The 21582-nt window shown below is 36.7% G+C and overlaps 1 protein-coding gene and 1 long non-coding RNA gene across 6 annotated transcripts in view; both read left to right on the top strand.

Annotated features, from left to right (window-relative positions):
* The window catches only part of NOVA1 (NOVA alternative splicing regulator 1), a 229519-nt gene that overhangs the window by 2581 nt on the left and 205356 nt on the right, over positions 1-21582 (top strand). For 4 of the 5 annotated variants that reach the window (XM_074955785.1, XM_074955781.1, XM_074955779.1 and 1 more), the window contains exon 2: positions 407-550. Coding sequence is in view for 3 of the 5 variants with exons in the window: in XM_074955781.1 (XP_074811882.1) it covers positions 407-550 (144 nt within the window). In the remaining 2 variants the exon portion in view is untranslated. Of the gene's footprint in view, positions 1-406; positions 551-2859; positions 3154-21582 lie in introns of those variants that run through there. The other variant, XM_074955782.1, reaches the window with a different exon arrangement.
* The window catches only part of LOC141989305 (uncharacterized), a 65602-nt gene continuing 50370 nt past the window's right edge, over positions 6351-21582 (top strand). Inside the window, exons 1-2 of the long non-coding RNA XR_012639957.1 lie at positions 6351-6511; positions 8402-8477. This is a non-coding gene — a long non-coding RNA (uncharacterized LOC141989305). The remainder of the gene's footprint in view (positions 6512-8401; positions 8478-21582) is intronic.

The raw sequence follows: 21582 nt of genomic DNA, 5'->3' as shown, positions 1-21582 counted from the left end.
GAGGGTTGTGATTTGTCGTCATGCATGTTTTGTGCACACTTTTTTTTTTTTTTTTTTTTTTGGAAGGGCTCAATTCGTTTAATTGTACCATGGTAACCACAGCTAGAACTGGAACAATTCTGTCTTCAGAAATACAACTCAATTTTTGTCATTTGTTTTCATGTTTTCAGAAAATTAAGGAAAATGTATAGATTCTTTAATTTCCACTGAGTGAATATGTAAATCTTTTAAAATGGCAAATGCATATTCCATGCATTTCTTATAGAATGATGCAACTGGTTAGATGTATAGTTGTGCATGTATTAATAGGTATGTTCACGTATTTACTGATTTTTTTTTTTTGTGGGCATGGGGGAGAACAAAAGTTTTGTAAACCAAATTAACCTTGCATATCTCAATTTTTCAGAGGATGGCCAGTATTTTCTAAAGGTCCTCATACCTAGTTATGCTGCTGGATCTATAATTGGGAAGGGAGGACAGACAATTGTTCAGTTGCAGAAAGAGACTGGGGCGACCATCAAGCTGTCTAAATCCAAAGATTTTTACCCAGGTAGGTGCAAATATTAGCAGATTATTTTTAAATCCCAAGGGAAATACATACATGATGTGTGTGGTTTATGCATTGAAGAGTATGCTTCTCAGTGCAGTCGGAAGCATTATTGAGCAGAGAAGTACACTACAACATGTTACAGTGAGCATATGAACAGTCTTATCTTAATTTGTTTATGGAATTGACTGGGTACTATCTAATAATTTAGTGGCCATAAAATATGGCTAAAGTTATTTAGAATATTACTGCAGGAAAACATTTTTATGAATATATTTTCTGAGCACTTTTTATTACAAAAAAACCCCTACTTTTAAAGAACCAACTTTGACAGCTGGCATTAAAAATGGGTGTGCTTCTGAAGTTTTCAGACATCATTGTAAGGCAATTAAGCTAGAATGAATAAAAATGAGAGGCTGCTTCTTAAAGAATGGGCCATTTACTTTAAATCCATTACGTACCTTCTTTCTGCATCATTGGTTTGTTCACTGGCCCTGGAGTGAAGTAAAGAGGACAAGTGCTACTGCTCTTCAGATGTTTTCTTTAGATTGTGTTTAATATGAGTGAGAAAGGAAAATCTATGATATGAAAGGAAATATAATACTTCAGATGAATAAGAAAATAGGTGTGTGTTGTGCATCCTGTATTTATGCAAACGACAAAGCATTCAATATTTATATGCACAGAGTGCCTGTTTTTATTACAGCCTTTTCTCATTTTTGATCAAAATGTTGTAAATAGCAGGTCATGCATAATGATCTGCATCATTGTGAACTTCTGCAAAATATTTCTGTGGCTCCATCTTAAGTTTGACTTTCTTTCTGAAGATTAACAAATTAGTATCTAGTAATTGGACTTCTAGTCTGAATTGAAATCTATCTAATTTTTTATTGACTGTGAATAATTTACTACATAGCTATCATTTCGCCAGTGTTCTGGTTTTGCAACTTTGAACTCTGGCTAGTAATTCAGAGTCAAGGTGCCTAGATATTGTTAATATTTGTTTTTTGTGGGGAAGATAAAGCCGTTTTGCATTTGGTGAGCTAATTTAGAAAATTCAGTCATCTTGCTGAAACAGCAAAGACAGCTGGCATGAGTGTAAGCAGAGCATGAGCATTTGGAGTATTTCAGTTTCCTGTCCACTCTGTTTCACTGTCAACAGAAGTGGATCATTTATTCTCTATGGAAAGACTGTAATTATTTTGAAATTGTCATTTTGATATGGAAATGGAAAATGCACCTGTTTTTTCTTATAGATGCAATTTATAGCGTTCTAATGTACTAACACAGTTAAAATAAGTTTAGATTTTCTATGAAATGAAATAGTTCTGTAATTGCTATGCATTGTCATTCAGAAACTTTTGTTTTGCCTTTACTTTTTTTGCCTTAAGAAAGTTTTGGTAATACAATTCTTATATTCTGAAAGGTGTATTAGGGTGAAAAAATCAGTGCAGAATTGTGAAAACTCTATGGAGAAATAAAAGCATTCAAAAGAGTCTGATTGCGGAATTAATAACGTAATCTGGGAAAAGAGCTGCAATGGTAAATTAAATTCACTGTCAATAGATGAAAATGAAATAGATTATTTGCATTATACATGAGGTGGTATCAGATGTGCAAGGATGTTGCAGAAAATTGGTGTTTATGAAGGATATTCCAAATACTAAATTATATGCCTTTTCATTTGACTATAGTTTATTTACAGTGAGTTGGAAAGGATGCACCAAAGATTATATCTTTTGTTCAGTACTCTAACATAGTTATTTTGTTCTTTTCTGATTAAATCAGAATTACATACTTTTTTGTTCTGTAAATTATGCAGCTACAGCGGTATCAGCAGGAGTGTCCTTTGAAAATTAAAAATTAGGCAAGCCAGAATGAGATGAATAAAAACATGTCTAATGTTTCTGTGACGTAAACAGATTCTCTCTGAAGGAAATACCAGGACAAGAGAAGTCTTGGTACAGTTTTAATTTTACCAAGTATAGATCAATGTCCAGTTAGATATTACACAATCTGTTTTATATATGTAGCCACACTGTAGGTCATTTGGCAGATTAATGATTTAGACATAATTTAAGAAGGACTGTTATTTGCTACAGAATAGACAGATGAGAAAAATGGATTCTCTTGTAGCTGGATCTTGTTAGTCTTTCTGTGTGCATTTGTCCACGAGCCTGTGGAATTTTCTGAGGTCCTGGCATTCTCCAAGCTGATGACTTTTTTGGGTTTCTTCCAGCCCCTCTTACATGAGGGATAAAAACCCTGCTAATCTTATACTAGTCTTATACTGTGATTCATACTGTTGAGGATATTTTTTTTTTTTGGTAGAAGTATGCAGTTATCTGAGAACCTATTTGGGTGTATATATGTTCATTAACATGTTGACTAATTTATACCTATAGTTACATTAAATATCTATTTTGCAAACACTGTGTTTGTGAGGTTGCTGTTAAGCTTACATTTTAGTGGGAAGGAGAGGAGTAACTGAAAGGGAAGTTCAGCGTGGTTTTTAAGAGTGGGTGATTTGGAAGGGAGAAGGATTGGTATATTAAAGTCACGAGTTCTTCGCTGTGTGATCTTATGGTACAGGTATTCAATATACAGTAAGTCTGTCAGAATAATTTTTTTGTTTGTGCTTCAGAAAACTATTTACGGTAGCTTTAGAATTAAGAAGAGAGAGATCTAAAATTATAAGAAGTTGAAAGGAAGCATGCATTTCTAAAGTATTTCTATTTGTTAAAGGTTTTAGCTTAACAAAGGAAAAGACAGTTCATGGGCTTTATTAACAGTTGTGTATATTCTGTTTTATGATATCAGCAGTGGATTTTTTTTAAAGTAAATCCTGTTTCTCTTGCTGTTGCAAGACACTGTCCCTCTAAATTATCAAGTAACTTTTTAAAAATTGTATTGACCCATACAATTTTACTTTCTGGTCATCTTGTTTAGAGTATATTTCATGTATGAATCTTTTGTATTCATATTGTCTACCTAGACTAATAAATCTGAAGTGAAATTGTCTAACTGTATGTTTTAAAAATGTGGGAGTAACATTTTCTGTTACAAGGTTCCAATTATATATTTGGCAAGCGGTTTCTAATCCAAAATCTGAAATACTGATATTGTCATGATACTAATTATTAATGAAGTAAAACCTTTTGAAGGTGTTGCCATGAAAAGTTGGAGTTTTGTGTGCACTTAAATTTTGCATAGTGGAAAAAGGTGATACTTTCTTATGTTTGCACTCACTATTTTATCCAGTGCTCCATTTTTCAGAAATATAAGGAACGCTGGCCTGAAAACCACTCTAGGTATATTCTTCCTTGTTTTCCTAAACCGTTGCAGGTGAATGTCTTTACTCTTTCTTTCTTATGTGAAATTATATAATCACGTTGTTTATCTTGCAACAGGATCTTTCCTAACTTAAGAAGCTTAGTGCTTGGGTGAATTTGAGCGAGGTTGATGGTTTTTCAACTATGTTGTAATATGCTAACTGAAATATATTAGAATATAGATAAAATGATATGAAGATAAAATGGGGATAAGATATTTTATTTTTCTTAATTAATAGGTTAGCTGCTTTTTATTTTATGAAATTCTGATTGGGTAGTCCTCAAACTTGGTATGGGACAATTAATGTGGAAGAATTTTTTTCCGTACAACCAAAATGTACACTTAACAAAAAGACACAGTATACAAAACATATTTTGTGTTATAATGCTGTTATGTATTTACTAACTGGATTGTCTTAGGCATTCATCTTGCATGTGAAAATGAGGTGTTGTGGTTTTTGTTTGTTTTTTTTTTAAATTAGTGCATTATTTACATGATTTCACAGCTATCTTTGGTGTGACTGTCCTCTGAAAAGTTTGTGTGTTGACTATTAAAACCTTGAAAGTGAATTGAGTGTGAAATACACAACTTTACTGAACATTTGATTTGAATACATCTAGCTTCATTACTCATACTGTGTTAGGCAGGATGAACGCATGCTACATCAAGCTTGTTTCCCCACTGTTTTTTTCCCTTTGTGTAATAAAGGATGTGTAACATTTTTAATTGTTAGCTTAGAAACGAGTAGGTTCTTGCTGGAAAAATACATCTAACTTCTTAAAAACAAAACAAAACAAAAAAACCCTGCAAATAGTTTACTTGGTTATATTAGTATTAACATTCTAAATGAAGAGAAAATCTTATTTCTTAAGACCTAGAGAAGAGAATTATGGGATAAGAAAAATAGTTCAGCTTGTAGCATTTTGGAATATTGATGTATCTTGGTTTTTATTCCCTGATATTTGAGAATTTTATCACAGATTTCTGAAATGTTGTCAATGAGAAAGTAAGGACTTCGTAAAAAATAAATTCTAAGGCTTGACAAGCTATATTGCAGACTCTTACTCATGTGAGTAATCCTGTTTACAACAATAGAACTGTATGAATAAGGACTACTCATGTAAGCAAGGGTTTCTAGGATTGAGCTCTTACAGCTGCGTAGATTTGCAGACTTGTTCTAGTTTCTTAGTTTTCTACAAGTAAAAAGCCAAGGGTTGATTGCCAGCTGTTCAGAGGGAGAATTCTCAATAGGACAGCTGTCAGTTGCCTGGTTACTGGGACAGAATTTAAAAAAAAAAAAAAAAAAAAAAAAAAAAAGTTAGCTTCTTAACTGAAAGGTCCTCAATATTTTACATTCAAAAGGAAACTGCAAATGAATGTATTCACTCACTGTGATCTAGAGATAGTTGTACATCTAGCTCCCTTGTGCATCTATTTACTAATTTCCCTTCATTTGGAAGAGGATTATAGTAGTTTTAATGATTTCATGTTCTAAAGGTGTTATGCATGTAATTTTTTCTAAGAAAAGGGTTTTCTGTGTTAGCTGAATAGGTCTTTGGTGAACTTTTTGTTGAATTATTGAGTGACTTTGCAATTTCAAAAATAGTAAAAAGGAAAATTGAAAACAAGTAACAATTATATAGACTTTTTTGTGTGCTGCATTGAAATGGCTAGCTAACTCTCAACAATAATACTCATACAAACCTGTTACGCGAAATAAAGATAGCAGAATAATGAACAAAACTCTAAGATCATCACATGGAAATGAAAACCACCTCCAACTTTATTCTTGTTGTTTATTATGTGACAGAACTTCTCTATCAGAGAATGCTTTATAGTTTAGAAGTAAATTAAAGGGTTTCTAATGACGTTATACTGCACTTGTTTTTTCATATAGTCAAGTTATGTGTAAACTGAATGGATGCAGCAGAAACTTGTGTTTTGCACCCTCATTTTGGGGCACTGCAGAATTCTGGGGAAAAATTATTTAAGAGAAACAACATAATTTTGTATAAAAATGACAATCTAAACCATTTTCCCCCACTCTTCCTCCTTACACACAATAGAAAACTGCCATGTAGCATTTCAGTGGTTGGTTGTGGAGGCAGGATCAATGTGCTAATCTGTGGTCTACATTATGAAGGCTTGGAGACAAATATATAAAATCACTCTCCAAACAGCAATTCAGTTTTCTTAAGAATCTTCTCCCCTCAACTTCTGTAATATGAGACACATGCAATTTTTTTTTAAATGGAGGTAAATCCTTCATACATTAATGAAAAAGGAATTGTAACAGGACCTTAGTGATCTTGATTCTTCACTAATTAATATTGTGAATGTCAGTATTCTCAGCTGTAGTTAACCACAAAATTTAATCTCACCTATTTTCAGTGGTTAGCAAACAAACTCTACGTTAAGTTTGTCAGACTACAGCTTTTAGAAATAGAACTTGGGGGGGGGGGTTGGGAGGAGGGTTTGTGCCTGATTGCTTTCTCATTTCCATCTTTGGATACAGCTCTAGTATGAAGTTAAACAACATCTGTAGAGATCTGACTGACAAACATCTCTCTGGGACTCATCATTGCAGCTTGCAGCAGGTGCACTCCACTTTGTAGCCCTTCTCAAAAAGAGGTTAGCTTGGTTTTAACGTTTATCAGTAGGCCAGTGGGAGTGAATGACTTGGTAAAGAGCATGGGGGTTGTCAGTTGTCCAGTGCTGGAATGCTGCAGGTAATTGGGCTGGACTGGTGGGAACTGTGGTAGCGTGCTTCTCACGTTGCACTGCAGCTGCTGTTGATCTTAATTAATCTGACCCTCTGAGGCTGCAGTGTCATGGTGTAAAACGCAATACATACCAGAAATGGAAAGACTGCATTTTAAGCCCTTCTTGATGATGATTATGTTTGTAGGTGGGCCTTTTTGGTTTCAGCGTTGGATTTGTTAGATACTAGTGTAAAATTTTGACATACTTTTGTTTAAAGCTGTAATTAATAGGTTTGGTAAAGAGGAAAACCTTCATCTATGAATTAATAAAGTTGATAACTATGATTTTTGAATAGATTGCTAATATAGTGGACTTAACAAAAACATTCTTGTTGCCAGAATAAAAACAGAAGTATGGTTGTATATAAATGAAATATCTATATTGTTCAGACAAGTTGGGTGGGAGACAGGGATATATGAGAATTAAAAATAAACATTGTTAAATATTTAATGGAAAATTAACTTCACATTTCTACTGTACTTTGAATGATCTATTTATTTGGGTACTTAAAATTCCTTCCTGGTTTACTGTAAAATATTTATGCAGTGGGGTATGTTAAATGCATGCTTTGAGTTGTTTCATTCTGATTTATGTATATCATATTAAACTGAAATTTGGTAATTTGTTGTCTGAATAAACTTCCATTTGTGATTTCAGTTTTTTTAGTATTAGCCTCAATGGAAAATAAGACTAGCAGCCCCTCCTCATTGCCTCTGTGGCACAGCCGTGGGGAAATTATATCAAGTTGCTTAAGTATGCTTTCTGTTACTCCAACACAGAAATATCTAAATAGTGTCAAACTGAGAGACCTTTTAAATGTCAGATCACTGGTTAATAAAGCTCTACTCCTTTCCATTATTTTTGTTTTGTTTTCTGTATACACAGTTAATACTAATTTTGCAAACCTGATGCATCCTAATTTCAAATTGTTATTATTCAGAGGTTTATAAAGACTGGTTAGATTGCGTGTTTTTTCATTTGTGTTTTTTCATTTGAAGAAAAACATTTTGTCAGAGTACCTTGTATTTTAAATGTTTGATTTTGGTATTACCAGTTGCTAATAGTAAACGGAAAACATACCTTATCAACCATCTAAATTCAATACTTGTTATTGAATTAACTTGCTATTCTCCTATCATCTTCCATAATTAAAATGTGGCTGCGTTTTTTTTTTATAGTGAGGATTATTTGATACTGAGTATTCTTGCTAAGGAAAATTTGTAAGAACTAAATTCCTTTTGAAATTACATGGGCCCATGTCAGTGATCATTTAAGGGCAATGTTTTGGGACTGGTATCAAAGTCTCTGTTTCCGGTTGGAAGATTACTGATATACCCTTTTTCTTTTCAATATTTATTTTCCAGTTATATTTACTTTTTTTTATCAATTAAATGCGTATTTCAGCTGTAAAGAATCTTGGGTCAGGTAAAATTTTTGAGATTGTGTGCCCAATATAGCCCTTGCAGGTACCTCTTATGTGAGTCAAGGACCAGGTTAATTGTCATGTGTTGGCACTCTGTAAAAATACAAACCCTGAGTCCTCAGATATGAGGATCTGGAGGGGGTTGTTCAGATTGTTCCCAGCGAGGAAGAGAAATGGTCTACACGTGTGAATGTTCACTGTCATATTTAGAAGTAACTTTTGAAAGGAAGCCTGATATTCAGACAAAAATTTATATTTGTTTGGCCTTATAGATTTTCATTGTGGAAAGACTAAACATCTGTTTTCTATCATTGATCTGTTACTGCATCCTGCAGGGCCTGTCATCTCAGCATTGACAGGATCAGATGAAAAACACAATCAATGTTTTGACATTTTTTGAGAATCGCTCAGGTAAGATCATTTGTTATGCAGAACTAAAATTATATTTATGGCCATTGATGATATTTCACCAATTGGAGTCCTTGTATTGTCAGTCATTAATTAAATTAGTACACAAAGACCCTCTGTGTGTCTTTGTTCCCATTTAAAAACACTCCTTTTGTGCTTAGTTCAGTGACATTTAGTGCACCTGTGATTTTCCTCATAAATAGCTTCTGAAATTCAGGACAGTCTCCCTTCCTTCCTTTAGAGTGGCACCTATTCAGCTTGGATCAAGAAGTATATTATGCACCCCCAGAGTTCTTGAAAAATACTTGTTAACAAAAATTGCACACTAGTGACTCCAGTTCTTTTGAAATATGCTGTATTGACAGTGTAGGAACGTGGAGTTTTCTGTCTGTAGAACTAGGTAAAACCTAGCCAACAAACAAAGTTTCCTTCCTATCACCTCACCAATGTGACTTACCTTTTTACCAAATATCTGCAGATCAGAGTTATTAGTACTTAAATGAATGTATTGATCTGTGTATATATAATTACATAGGTTGTGAACTGAATCACTAGAAAGTGCCAGTCTTATGGTTGCTCATTCAACCTTAATTCTGTTCCCTTTGTGTGTCCAATGTGTGACTTGAATGAAACAGTCCCCTCTGGGAGGGTGAGGGGAGGGACAGGAAGTGAACATATAATTAGACAGTGTCATGCAGTGGTTCTCAAACTTGTGGTTGTGGCCCCTCCCCCTTCTTTGTGTCTGTAGTAGTTTGACCCGACCCACCCCGCCCCCCGGGCATCTCTGCACTCTCTGGCTACCCAGCTCTGAAGGCAGAGTGGAAAGCAGCAGCTGCTGGCTGGGCACCCAGCTCTGAAAGCAGTACCGCCAGCAGCAGCACAGAAATAAGGGTGGCAATACCATACCTCCCTTTGGTGGTGCTGCTGCTGGAAGCGGCACTGCCTACAGAGTTGGATACCTGGCCAGCAGCCACTGCTCTCTGGCCACCCAGCTCTGAATGTGCACAGTAAGTTTTTGGGTTTTTTTCCCCTCCTCAAGCTTCTCATACTGAGGTCTTCCTACCACCCAGAATACATTGTGTGTCCTCCAATTTGAGAACCTCTGTAACATGAATACACATGTGGGGGGGGAATAAGGTTATGCAGGCAATCATAAATCTAGTATGTTCTGTCTTTTGAGTGCATGATTTTAAACATTTTTCTTCCAATATTTTTACATAATTTCTTAGTTGTGGGTTTTTTTGTTTTTGGGCTGTCAAGCAATTAAAAATAATTGTGTGATTAAACTATAATAGAATACCATTTATTGAAATATTTTTGGAGGTTTTCTACATTTTCAAATTGATTTCAGTTACAACACAGAATACAAAGTGTACAGTGCTTACTTCATATTTTTTATTTACAAATATTTGCACTGTAAAAAAAATCATATTTTTCAATTCACCTCATCCAAGTACTGTAGTGCAATCTCTTTATCGTGAAAGTGCAATTTACAAATGTAGATTTTTTTTGTTACATAACTGTATTCAAAAAGAAAACAATGTAAAACTTTAGAGCCTACAAGTCCACTCAGTTCTTCTACTTTTTGTTGGAGTGATTGGCTGAATTCTGATCTGTCACCTGAAAGTGAGAACAGGCATTCACATGGCACTGTTGCCAGCGTTGCAAGATATATACATGTCAGATGTGCTAAAGATTCATATATCCCTTCATGCTTTAATCACCATTCCAGAGGACATGCACCCATGCCGATGGGTTCTGCTCGATAACGATCCAAAGCAGTGTGGACCAACGCATGTTTATTTTCATAGTCTTAGATGCCACCAGCAGAAGATTGGTGGTTTTGGATTCTGTAGTTTCTGCATCGGAGTGTTGCTCTTTTCAGACTTCTGAAAGCATGCTCCACACCTCGTCCCTCTCAGATTTTGGAAGGCACTTCGGATTCTTAAGCCTTGGGTCGAGTGCTTTAGAAATCTCACATTGGTACCATCTTTGTGTTTTGTCAAATCTGGTATGAAAGTGTTCTTAAACCAAACGTTCTGGGTCATCATCCGAGACTGCTATAACATAAAATATATTGCAGAATGTGGGTGAAACAGAGTAGGAGACGTACAATCTACCCCAAGGAGTTCAGTCACTTATTAACACTTCTTTTTTTAACGAGCATCATTAGCATGGAAGCATGTCCTCTGGAATGGTGGCCGAAGCACGAAGAGGCATACAAATGTTTTGCATATCTGGCACATAATTACCTTGCAGTACCGGCTACAAAAGTCCCAAGTGAATGCGTGTTCTCACTTTCAGGTGACATTGTAAATAAGAAGCAGGCAGCAGTATCTCCTGTAAATGTAAACAAACTTGTTTGTCTGAGAGACTGGTTGAACAAGAAGTAGGACTGAGTGGACATGTAGGCTCCAAAGTTTTACACTGTTTTCTTTTCGAATACAGTTATGTAACAACAATCAATCTACATTTGTAAGTTGTACTTTTACGATAAAGAGATTGCACTACAGTACTTGTATGAGGTGAATTGAAAAATATGATTGTGTTTTTACAGTGCAAATATTTGTAATAAAAAAATGAAGTAAGCACTGTACACTTTGTATTCTGTGTTGTAATTGAAATGAATATATTTAAAAATGTAGAAAAACATCCAAAAATACTTTTGTATTAGTATTCTGTTTAACAGTGTTGTTAAAACAGCAATTAATTGCGATTAATTTTTTAATCACGATTAATTTTTGAGTTAATCACTTGAGTTAACTGTGATTAATTGACAGTCCTACTTTTTTTTTAAATAGGAAAAAAGTTAAGTTTTGTAGCAGGCATCGTTAGAGTTCGAACTCTGAACCTTCAGTACTAAAGCACAGACCTCTACCACTTGAACTACAGGACTGCAATGCTGGTTTGCAGCAGAAGGCTATTATTCCAGAGGTGGGATAGCTTGCTGCCATCATTTGCTGGGTGGTTGGGAGGAGTTTGAGGGGAGTGTCTGCCCTATGTGATGCCCTAGGAAGGAGAGGGATGGGATGCTGGGACCATGTGCCAGATCCAGCCCAGCTAAACTTCCTTCTCCAGCCTTCACCTACAGGTGCTCTTGGAGGTCCCATGCCTTCCCAGCACAATGTGTGGTTGTAGTAGCTGTTTCTTTGATGGCGGCATGTTCATGTTCAGTTATTCTGGCATGCTGCCAACATTTTTCCTGAGGAACACAAGAGAAGGAAAATGGCAATTTTTAAGTGTATAACAGTTGATCTGAATGGAATTTCATAAGACCAAAAAAAAAAAAAAAGCCTTTTCAGCTTTCTCTTTGCTGAATTTCCATGACCTGCTACAAATACAGGTATTGGAGTTTCCAAAAACAGATGCAAGAATCTTTTATAATAACCTAAATATAGAAGCCTGTGCTTTATTGTTAAAGCAGTACAAGCATTAGATGAGTACTTGGGTACTTATACTGCTAAAGAAAAAGTGGTATACTTGAAATACATAGATTGCAGAGTCAAGGAGTCAAAAGTTAAGAAACACCAGACTTCTATTTCTGCAAGCATGCCAGATTTTCCCTAGATTTGTAACATTGCAAGTATCTGTCTAGTATTTGCGTTGCTTTTATGTTAATTACACAATATGCAATACAATAGACCATCTTCCAGTTCTACTATACACGCCTAGATAATTAAAATAATGGATAAAAGTTCTTTCCTCCCTCCAGTTTATTCCCAAATATCTTCATCCCCAAATATTCAGGGAAAAGACGTGGAACTTGTTAGTGTGTTCAGTAGACTAACAGATCTGGAATTTGGTATACCAAGTGGGAAAGTGTGTTTCAGAGTTTAAGGGCCTTGCTAGAGGATTCATGGATAAACAGGACTCTCCCCTTCATAAAGAAATAGGCAGTCTCTCACATAACCAGATCTTAAATCATGTGGGGCATTGTAGGTTAAAATAAACACAGTGACCTTCATTCAATAACCCATGCACAGTAATTTCAGCTACACAGCACTGATCTTATGTGCTCTTGATGAGACTCTCTTTAATCAGGAAGATATGTTCTGCTCGAGCTTTAGTTATCAGCTTTCTCAAAATCTATCCATAGGTAGTGTGCATTATAATAGTCTAATAGGTAACGATAGTAAGATGTACTCTTATCTAATTAGCTTCATTTTGGCTAAGGTCTTAAAATAACACTTGACTATGCATGTTGGTGACTGGTGTCATTTTTTTTTCTGTAGTGTTTTTTCAAATGTCAAATTCAATAGGTGGACATCTTTTACTATTGGAAAACACATTTAGTTTGTGATGTTAGACAGCAGCTTTCAGTTTTGTTCCTGCAGTTAAGTTTGGGTTCCAGTGGTAGGATTTCCGATTTGGGGGCCTAACAGACGAGATGAACATATAATGCTATCACCTCATCCTGCAGTTATTTGTGGGCACAGAGTTCAGTCTGCAAAAATGGAGAAGGTTGAGGCCCTTTGTAGATCTTCTCCCTGCCCTCCCCCATCCAAAAAGCCAGACAAACTAAAACTGAGTCCTTAGTTGTTTTGCTTTACTTGATTTTGTTAGGTTGAGAAGCCTGTCTATATGTTGCTGTAGACTAGCATTAGCTATTCTACTCATTGACTTCCCAAGTAAACTGACTTTGAAGCTTCTGTTTGTGCAAAACTCTGCTGATGGTGTTGTATTGTGGAGAGCATCATGAGCACATATCTTTTTGGTATCTGTATTGGCTGTCTGAAAACCACAGATTTTTAGGATTTGGCTTTTGACCTGAATGTCCAGTAGTGACCTGGATGCTGTGTCTCACAGTGGAAAGTTTTAACAGTGAGGGCAATAAACCATTAGAACAGTTTATCAAGGGATATGGTGAATTCTCCATCACTTGCTCTTTAAATCAAAATTGAATGTATTTCTAAGAGAAGTGTTAGCCCAACCAGAAGTTATGGGTGTGATATAGGAATTGCTTGGTGAAATTTTGTCGTCAGTGTTATGTAGGGGATCAGACTAGATAATGCTCCCTCTGGCTTTACCTATGAAGTTCTCTGTTATTAATATCTTAATGGGTTCTTATTCTTAGAATCTAAAGTAAAACTGATTCTAAAAATTGGGATGTGTGGTCAATACAAGTAGAAAACTCTAGTTACTGGTAACTAATAATGTTACAAATGTCTCCAGGTTTCACTTACAAAGAAGCTCTTCTTTTGTTAACTACATGCACTATGAAATAATCATGAGGTTTGGGTGTTTTTTTCTACTTGCTCAATAACTAGAGCACATTTCCTTATTGGGAATTAGAATCTTCTTAGAGCAGGCTGGTGATCGCAGAGAGAGAGAGAGAGAAAGTGTGTGTGTGTGTGTGTGTAGGTGTGTGTTTATGTGTATGTGTATAAAAAAGGATGAGTTTTGGTAGCTAATATAAATTTTGTATAAACTGCACCCTATAGAACAGTGTTTCTCAACAACCGGTCTGTGGACTGGCACTGGTCCCTGAGATCTCTCTGACACAGTTTTGGAAGGCAGTAAACTGGTCCTTGGTATCGAAAAGGTTGAGAAACACTGTTAAAGAGGGAGTAAGGCCACAAAGACACAACACCATATTAGATTGCTAATTGTAAGATAGGGGTAACAGTTAATATATCTATAGTGAATTAAAATATAGTTTATGGGTAAACCAGGAGGTAGCCACTTAAAATTCCATTTTGAATGTGTATGTTCTTGTTGTGTGAGAAAGCAGACTACCATGCTTATAGATGATAAAATAGGGGGGTTCAGATTAATAGGTACAGAGCTCCTCTGAAGAGTATATAATGAAAGACTGAGATACTTGAGTACATTTCAGTAATTTATTTCTCTTTATTGAAGCTTCACTCATTTTGTGTGAAGTTTCACTCTGCTTTAAGCAGGTTCCATTGTGATAATCTTTTTAGAGGACAACAATTTTCACCTTTTTTTTCTTTTACCAGACTGAATGCTAAATGCTGCATTCTAAAGGGATTATCACGTCCCTTCCTCCTCTGCTCCGGTTGAGAAGAGAATTTGGTCTTCCAGGGTTGGGAGGAGTAATTCCTGATTTTGCTGTGGCTGATTCTTCTGGGAATGAATGACACTATGGTATGTCTACATAGTTCATGGCAGTGAGCCTCCCAGGCCAGATGAACAGACTTGAGTAAGCAGGGCTCACACTTGTGCTCTAAAAATAGCTGAGTAGACAGTGCTTTGAAGTTGTCTTGGACTGGAGCTTGGGCTCTGAAGCCTGTCTTGACGAAGCCAGGTATTTCATCAGGCCTGCTTCAGACTATTTTAGGAGAGACTTGATCTAACACTTTACTCCTAGTCTGACATACAGAGTAGAAGTGCTGGATACTGTTCTTTGCAGCTTCCTAGCTCTTCCTATGGTTTTCAGCTGAAAAGAATGAAAGTTCTTATGTCTTTCAAGGTGTATGTATGCGTGCATGTGATAGTGAACGTTTCTTTCCCATTTGCCCATGCCTCCTAGTAAGATGTGTGAAGACTCTTCCTCACTTGATACTAAGGTCCCGTCAGCTTTTGCACCCAAGAACTAACTTCAGGTAAGTGCTGCTGAGATGGAGGGAATAGATGTCCAGTCTGAATATCCCCACATTGGTGTTTTAGATTATTTTGGATTTTCTTTTTTAGTTGGGGGAGAGTTGTATGAGGGAGTAATTAAATAGCAGTATCAGGTTTTTGCAGTTCTACGGAACTTGACTCAGAAAAGGGAAATTGAATGGCTTAGGGGATTGAGAGCTGCGGGGGGATAGATTTCTACCTTCTCTTTTTAAAATGTTCATATTCATGGTTAGGGAAGTGGCATCACTTTGCTCTGGATATTGTTGTCCTCATTTCCTTTCTCCAAAGGAGGTGAGTATTTTTTACAGACATGAACGGTTTTAATAGAAGTTGCCTGCAAGGTCCAACCTTGTAAAGCTGTATGAGATTTAATTAGAGGGATACCTTTTTCTCCATATAAATATTGAGTACAAGAATAGCGCTAAATATTGTATATAACTCTGCATCAGTTAACACTTAGCAATATATTCAATTACAACTACAGATTTTCTGAGAATAGGCGAACTTTCTGTAGGTCGTTGTCATAAACCTGCTAAATGTGTGCATCTTGTCTTTTGGGCTATTGAAGTGAAATTACAATGTCTCTTTAAACTAAAGATTAAGTTTTAATTTATTAATGAGGAAAAATTAGTTCTTCTGTCATTAGAAACAGAACAAATCATTAGCATGTACCATATATAACCAATACTTTGCAAGCATGTTTCAGTCATTGCCAACCTTATCAGGGCTGTTAGACTCAAGTGGGTGGTTTTCTAAGCCTGAGTGAAAGATTTACTTTTTCTTTCTTTATGCCTCTGAAATATTGTTACATATTTTCAATTCTTTGTGGTCATTTTGTAATAATTTTTAAAACAAATTTGTCAATTTAGGTTTCATTAAACCGTGTTTCACAAAAGCTTTCTTCAATGAAATTGTTTCCATAAACTTGTTTAAAAAATAATTTTTAAAATTTAATATTAAACAGAAAGCCCTGATGTTTATATGGAATTTTTCAGCAAGGAAGAAATCGGTTAAATATGCAGGAAAGTAGTGAAACAGTTCATATACAACGTGCTGTTAGATTTATAAACTGAAAGGTTTTTATGTGGCTAAGTTTCAGGAATCATAGTTGGGTGACTGAATGCTAGGTTAAACAATTTCAGGCAAAAATCTGAATTTTTTTTCAAAGATGAGTGTCCCTTAATCTAGGTTTGGGGTTTTTGTTTTTGTTTTTGTTTTGTTTTGTTTTTTTAATTTCTTCCAGAAAGAAACTTGTTCCTGCAAACACTTACACACGTGCTTAACTTTAAACATGCGAGTGGTTCTACTGAAGTCCATTGTTTGCAAAATCGAGGACTTGATATACATCTGAAAACAACTTATGATCATTAATTTAAGTAAACTCAATTTTTTTATTTTTACTACCTTCACTGGATATACTTCTAGAATGCCTGACTATCTGGGTCTGATTCTGCTTCTATTGAGGTCAATGGTAAAATTCCCACTAACTTTGAGAACTGAATCAGATCATGGCGTGTTGACCGGATGGAAAATATAGTTCATCATTTAAATCTTGAGTTTGTTATACTAATCCTTATTCTGAAGTCATTAACAAGAACAAAAATGTGTTCAGCAGAATTAGTAAAGACTTTTATTAAAAAATGATTACTAAAATGTCACTGTTAAATTAAGTTGTGGATGGAAACAAATTATATTATGTAAAAATACACAGCACTCTTTACAAATTGAAAAGGGGACCAAAACTATTTAGTGTTCAATCTTAAGTCAGAACTCTTTGGCTACTTACACAAAGAAACATTTAAAAAAACCCCCAAAACTGAGCAGCTGATGTGGCACTGAGCACCAGCTGGGGAATCTGAAATCAAATATTCAGTGCATGATTTGTATGGAAATGCAGTTAGAATGTATGATTCCGCAATAGCAATTGTGTGGAGTCAGGTCAAATTGCACATGAGGAATGAACACAAGTGAAGTCTGACTTTTCTGCACAAGTGCTACTACATAATGTTCTTTTAAACAGAGTAATGTAAAACTGTGAAATGACTTATTTGACTCAATAACTTTTTCAGCTAAAATGACACATTGTTTCAACTGGAAGAATTAAAGTCCTTAAAGTGAAATGTAGTTTGGAAATATTTAAAAAAACTGAATTGTTTTTAGAAACTTGAGTTCTTAGAACTGAAAATCATTTTGTGCTTGAATCCTGTCTTTGCCACTAAAAAGCCAAAAGCATCACTTACCCCCATCCCCCCAAAAGATAGACAACTAGACATGAGAAGGTTAAGATTTATTTTGACGTTTAAACTTATTTCTTAGCACCTCTGACTTATTCTATTGCACATTAAAAATGCAGCATTGACCTAGAGCTTTTGTGGAGAATGGAATTTTCTCCCTAAAATCTGTTTCATAGTCCTGTCGTCATGTTTTCAGATAAAATGGTGATTTTTTTTGACATGTTTAAAAATTAGAACAGCTCTGCATATGAAAACACAAACTGTGATAATGAGATAAATATGCCATATGTGGTAGTTTAAGTTGGCATAGATCTCAAATGGCATGTTTAATGTACTGTATTACTGGAATTAGTAATTTTACAGTTGAAGGCTGATACTTTTATTATACCGACTCCCTCTGGTGCACCTACAGTTAATTATGACAGACCCTTTTCCTTTGCAACTCCCCTACTTTCAGCAGTTCAAAATGCAATTGTGGTCTGAAATACATTACACAGGCTCTGAGTAGCATCTTATCTTTCAAATTTGTAAATAGTTTTGCATATTTTTAAATTGTATAGCTGAAGAATGTGTAACTTCAAAAAGTTTGTGTTATATTTAATGTTAAGAACCCTTCCCCATGCTTGTATGAACCAAGTGTTCAGGATGTTTGTTTTTCTCAATAGAATGCTTCATTTTAAACAAAACATTCCAACCCCAAATGTTCAAAAATGAGATGATTTTAAAATTTTGGGCCTGACCCGTGTAGTCTAGGGGTACCCAGGTAGAAATCCCATCTCACAAAGGGATATACAGGACAGGGAAACAAGGCCCCTGTATACAAATCGGGAAAGCCCGAATCAGTGTCCAATGGACTCTGCTTTACATTCTCTCACCCAAATTGTTCTAGTACTACTTCCAGGGTCAGGGATATTCCACAAAGACTTCAGTTGAAAGGTCCAAAAGATGTCTTTCTCTTCCTGTACAAATGATCTAGTGAGTTGTAAGTTCTGCCCCTCCCAAAAGAAGAAAAAATTCCAAACACAAGAGGTATGGGAGGTGGTGCTGCCACTTCCTGAGAAGAGGGTCAACTCATAAGAACGTTACCCAGTGGAAGAAATTCAGAGGAAACTCATCCTTACAGAGTACTTGCAGGCCATGTCCAGAGGACTGCCATTTCCTTGAAATATCCTTCTAAGGAGCCATCCTGAAAGAATCTGGATGAGGAAGACCAAAAGAGAAGTGAGACAAAGCCCCATTTGGGATTGGGATCTCATTGTGCTAAGTGTTGTAAAAATATGTAGAGAACAGAACATATAGGAACAGGTTCACATTTTATGATATGCATCAGAGTAAAGTGGACATTGCTGTTCTTCCCAAGGTGCATGCAATTAAATTGTCCATGAAAGGAACACCTCTCTTTCTGGAGGAGGGTTTTCCATCCCAAAGCCTGTATAAATAAGTAGGTGACAGAGAAGTTGCATAGCAGCAGCTGCAGCTCCAGTGGTCTCGTCAGTTCTGTTTGCCAGAGCTGTTCCAGCCTGGACAAGTATACTGAGGGATAGCTTTCCAAAAAAGAATAAAAAGTCTCTGGGTTCAGGAGCATCCAAGCACAAGATTTCATTAACACCAGTATTCTCTGCCAGATCAATGATAGATAATACCATTTCCTGCAGTTACAATGTGGTTCCTTTTAATGGAAAGTAGATATTAAAGCTTAGCAATATCTGGCTGCTTCCAAGCATTTGGTCAGAAAGATATTTGGAGTTAAAGCAGGATAAGGTTACTGATTAATTTGAGAAGTCCAAAAACAACACTACACCTTTCAAGGCACTATAGAAGAGATTATAAACCCTTGAATAAGGTCAAACAATCCTTTTGTGGATATTTCTCTTCTGGACACAACAGATGAGACTACCATTATCTCCCAGGTAAATGCAACAGGTCCAAAATAAGTCAAGGCCAGGCCCCATTAAACAAAGAAGCTTGACTCCAAGAGAGCATTGTTAGCTGAATCTAAACATCCATGTGACCATCTGCCTTCACATTGCAGATCAGTGACTGCCAACATCTCAATGTCCTCTGCTGTTTCAGATGAGGTGGCTGTTATCTTTTCTTTCATGCTTCCCAAAATACCTTTACTTCCCTAGAAATGCCTCCTCTTCTAGCTCTGCAGCAATCTGTAGATTGTTAGCTTGGTTTGCACTGTCTGTTCCGCTGTTTCCCCCTACTTTACCCTCTCACCCCTCTCCATTCTCAGCATCTAATTTTTTTGCCTTGTGCACTGGACAGGGAACTTTAATTGGAAAACTGAATATTAATGCTACACCCACAGGTCAGAAATCAACCACAACATGCAAAAGTTTTACCACAGTTAGTTTGACAACATTGTGTGTAAGTAGTACCTTCCATTGATGTTTTGTTGAATGTAAATCTGAATATATTTATTACATACAAAAAACTACATTGAGAGTTATTTAAGTTGCCAAGACTGTCACTTGAAAATTTGAACAGTCCACATTTACAGGTGTCAGTCTTTTTAATTATGCCTGCTTATGTGTCCAGATGTGCACTGAATAGAGCAGAGGTCTTACAGAAATAATAGTATGTTATATAATTAAAGATGTATCATATGCATATGTACAAGCTGGCAGCAGAAGTAGGCTGTTATCCTGGAATGGAAATGGCCCACTGATGCTCAGTGGGAACCCAGATCACATCTCTTTTTTTTGTCTGCAGGGGCTGGGGGAGTTCTTGCCTCATGTGGTGCCCCAAGTGTGTGGGAATCTGAAGCTGGGGCCATGTGCTGGGCTGGTTGTGGGAGGAGCCTGGCCTGGTTTAGCGCTGTCCTGCATCCCTCTGCCTGCAGCTGCCAGGTGTTCCCATTGCAATGTGTACTGTTGCTTCTGCTTTGGTGGCAGTGGGGACTGTTTAGAATGCTTGAGTTCAGTTGGCACTGTACCAGAGACGCAGGCAAGAAAATGGAAATGACAGTTTTTAAGTTTATAATTCTGCCAAACTTGAGCAGAAATTCATGGGAGACTATCAAAGGCCTGCTGCAAAGAGTTGCTGTTAGATCTCAGTGGTTCAGGAGCCAAATTAGCAATCAACATTATCCAAAAGAGCCACAGTAGCATGAATGAATTGTTTCATTTACTATAATACTATGTATTCATATTTAAATAGTATGACAGGGGAAAAACTTAGTTTATAATTCTCTCAGCAAAATGACTGACCAAGTATTATTTTTTATCAGCTACAATTGGTTAATAACATAGTAAAAGCATCCTGATTGGTTGATAACTTAGTTTGCTTAATAATTAAATCACAGTGTTTTAATATAATGTGCTGTAAAGAGCCGCAGGAGACATGTTAAAGAGCCACTTGCAGGTCGCAAGCCTCAGTCTGAGTATCAATGTGTTAGACAATCTCAGAAGGGAAAAAAAAAAAGCTGCAAGAATCTTTTATAATGGGAAGTGTAAGATAATCTAAATATAGGTGTTGCTATCAACTCCCCCCTAAAAATCTACTGTATCACAGTAGAAGCTGTGTTATCTGGCACTTTACTAACTGGAAATCTCTATAAACCAGCATTTCTGACCTTCATTGAAAGTCCAGTTTATAGTTTGTTTGGTGCGGGGCCGCCAGGCTCCCTACCTGGCTCCACGTGGCTCCCTGGAAGTGGCGACATGTCCCTGCTGCTCCTAGGCAGAGGAATGGCCATGAGGGGTTCGGAGTGCAGGAGGGGATGTGGGGTGTTGGCTCTGCGTTGGAGTTTAGGTGCGGAGGGGGCTAAGGGAAGGGGTTCTGAATGACGGATCTGGGCGGTACTCTTGGGTGGCTCCCCGCAAGTGGCAACATAGCCCTGCTGCTCCTAGGTGGAGGTACTGCTAGGCGGCGCTGTGCACTGCCCTGGCCCCGAGCACTGGCTCCTCAGAGCCACCTAGCTGCGCCTCCATCTAGGAGCAGCAGGGAAGTGTCACCACTTGCGGGGAGCCGCCTGAGGTGAGCGCCACTTGGATCCGGCACCCGGCATCCTCTCCCTGCCCCAGCCCTGAGCCCCCACCCCCCTCCCTCTTAGTTAGCTGGAATTTTTTACTTACCGGCACCCCATTTCCCCAAACACGCCAAATAACAAAGCTCTTACTGTATATCTTAAAAGATACAGGATGTGTAATATTGTATTAGATACCTTGCAGTCTGTATCTTCCTGAGTTTTTTATTTTTTTGTCCTCATAGTAATTGTTTTTTGTAATTGTCCTCATTGTATTCCCCCCCCCCCTACAATTCATTGCTATGTTATGCGTCTT

Source organism: Natator depressus, chromosome 6 (genome assembly GCF_965152275.1).
Source record: "Natator depressus isolate rNatDep1 chromosome 6, rNatDep2.hap1, whole genome shotgun sequence".
NCBI lineage: Eukaryota > Metazoa > Chordata > Testudines > Cheloniidae > Natator > Natator depressus.
This window is presented reverse-complemented; position numbering and strand designations above follow the sequence as displayed.